At 34.0% G+C, this 1,549-nt stretch overlaps 1 protein-coding gene across 1 annotated transcript; it reads left to right on the plus strand.

The window, feature by feature from the left end:
* The first annotated feature begins 697 nt into the window (after positions 1-697).
* LOC124423435 lies at positions 698-1,186 on the plus strand. Its single transcript, XM_046961147.1, has one exon. It carries the CDS (start codon positions 698-700, stop codon positions 1,184-1,186), a length of 489 nt encoding a protein of 162 aa, XP_046817103.1.
* The last annotated feature ends 363 nt before the right edge of the window (positions 1,187-1,549 follow it).

Genomic DNA, 1,549 nt, shown 5'->3' on the forward strand with positions numbered 1-1,549 from the left:
AAGGAAACGGGCAGATTTGTGGAGAAGTGGCAAGTGCAGTGATGCTGCACCTGCGGCAATGCATCTGCCTATTCATTGCAATTTTGTTCAGCAATTTCTTGCGATACACAAGATTGTTCAGTTTCGTCAGTCCTTATATAGTCCTAATCTAGGTACCTGCGACTTCTGACTATTTCTTAAATTGAAAAATCTTCTTAACACTAGGTTTACGGGACCCGTCAATTTGACAGATTTCAAACTTTGAAATGAGATACCCAAAAAACCATAACATTAATTTTAATCATTTTGCATCGTAAATTAATCATTTCATCCAAAGAATTTATACACACAATTATTTCTTTCCTAAATCTTCTAAATTTTGAAATTTGTATGTAGTATACCTATCTCTACGAAACCCGTTAAATTGACGGGCTAGCTGATAAAAGAGAAAAGTCGATTGTATGGCCTGAGTTTTAGTCCTTGTCTTTATCTTTATCTTTTTGTCTGAAATCGCTTATCTTATTGCCGAAAAAAACCTTTAAAACAAGAAGCGATGTTCAGTATGATTGTTGCAGTGGCCGAGTAAGAATGTTTTTCAAAGACAGTATGCAAAATTTTCATTTATTGTAGACAGTCTTCGTTTATCGTATTTACAATAGGGTAATTGAATTTGGGCACAGTATTTTTTTATTTTTACCAATCTCCCTTCTTTTCTATCATGAGTAAATCCAGAAGATATAATAAAATATTGAACAAAATTGTCTACATCAATGAAGATTATTCTAAGGATACCTCCGGAGAAGATCAATATGAATTAGACCAAAGCGAAGATGAGAGTGAAAGTTCTAAATATATTGAAAGTGGAGAGATAGAAAGATCTTCGGATAGTGAAGAGGAAAACTTCTTGAAAGTGTGTCGTAACAAGCAAAGTATGCGTATTCTTTCTAGTTCTGACTCCGAGGATGAGAGGACGAGCATTCCAAGCACATCTCAAAATGTAATGAGTGAAATTGAAATTGCAGTTGACGGAACACAGTGGATAAAACTGAAAACAGGTCGATCTAGGAGTAAGACGCCAGTTCGTATGATATTTAAGGATATCGCAGGGCCTACTAGATACGCCAAGAAAAATATTATGTTGGGTTATGTAACTAATGCTTCCGAATTAATAATTGACAGACACATAATGGAACACATAAAAGATTGAACTGAAACCGAAGCATATCGAGTTTTGAAAAAAGACTGGACAATCACAGTTGCTGAGTTACGTATTGTAGTTTTCTAGAAATTCTATATGCCTGGGGCGCATATGAAGCGAGATCATTGAAAGCTTCTTATTTATGGTCGAAAAAATGGGGACCCGTTTTCTTCGCAAACACAATGACCAGAGATAAATTTATAGAAATTCTCAGATTCATACGCTTTGACAAAAAAAAACCAACGATCCGAAAAATTACAAACAGATAAATTTACATTGATATCCGAAATATGGAACAAATATATAAATAATAGTCAGGCTTGTTATAAGCCATATAAAAATACATTGATAGATGAACAATTATTTTCTATA

Source organism: Vespa crabro, chromosome 4, assembly GCF_910589235.1.
Source record: "Vespa crabro chromosome 4, iyVesCrab1.2, whole genome shotgun sequence".
Lineage (NCBI taxonomy): Eukaryota > Metazoa > Arthropoda > Insecta > Hymenoptera > Vespidae > Vespa > Vespa crabro.

Excerpts from the sequence above, each read along its gene's own strand:
- LOC124423435 (XM_046961147.1), top strand. The coding sequence starts at position 698 with ATGAGTAAATCCAGAAGATATAATAAAATATTGAACAAAATTGTCTAC.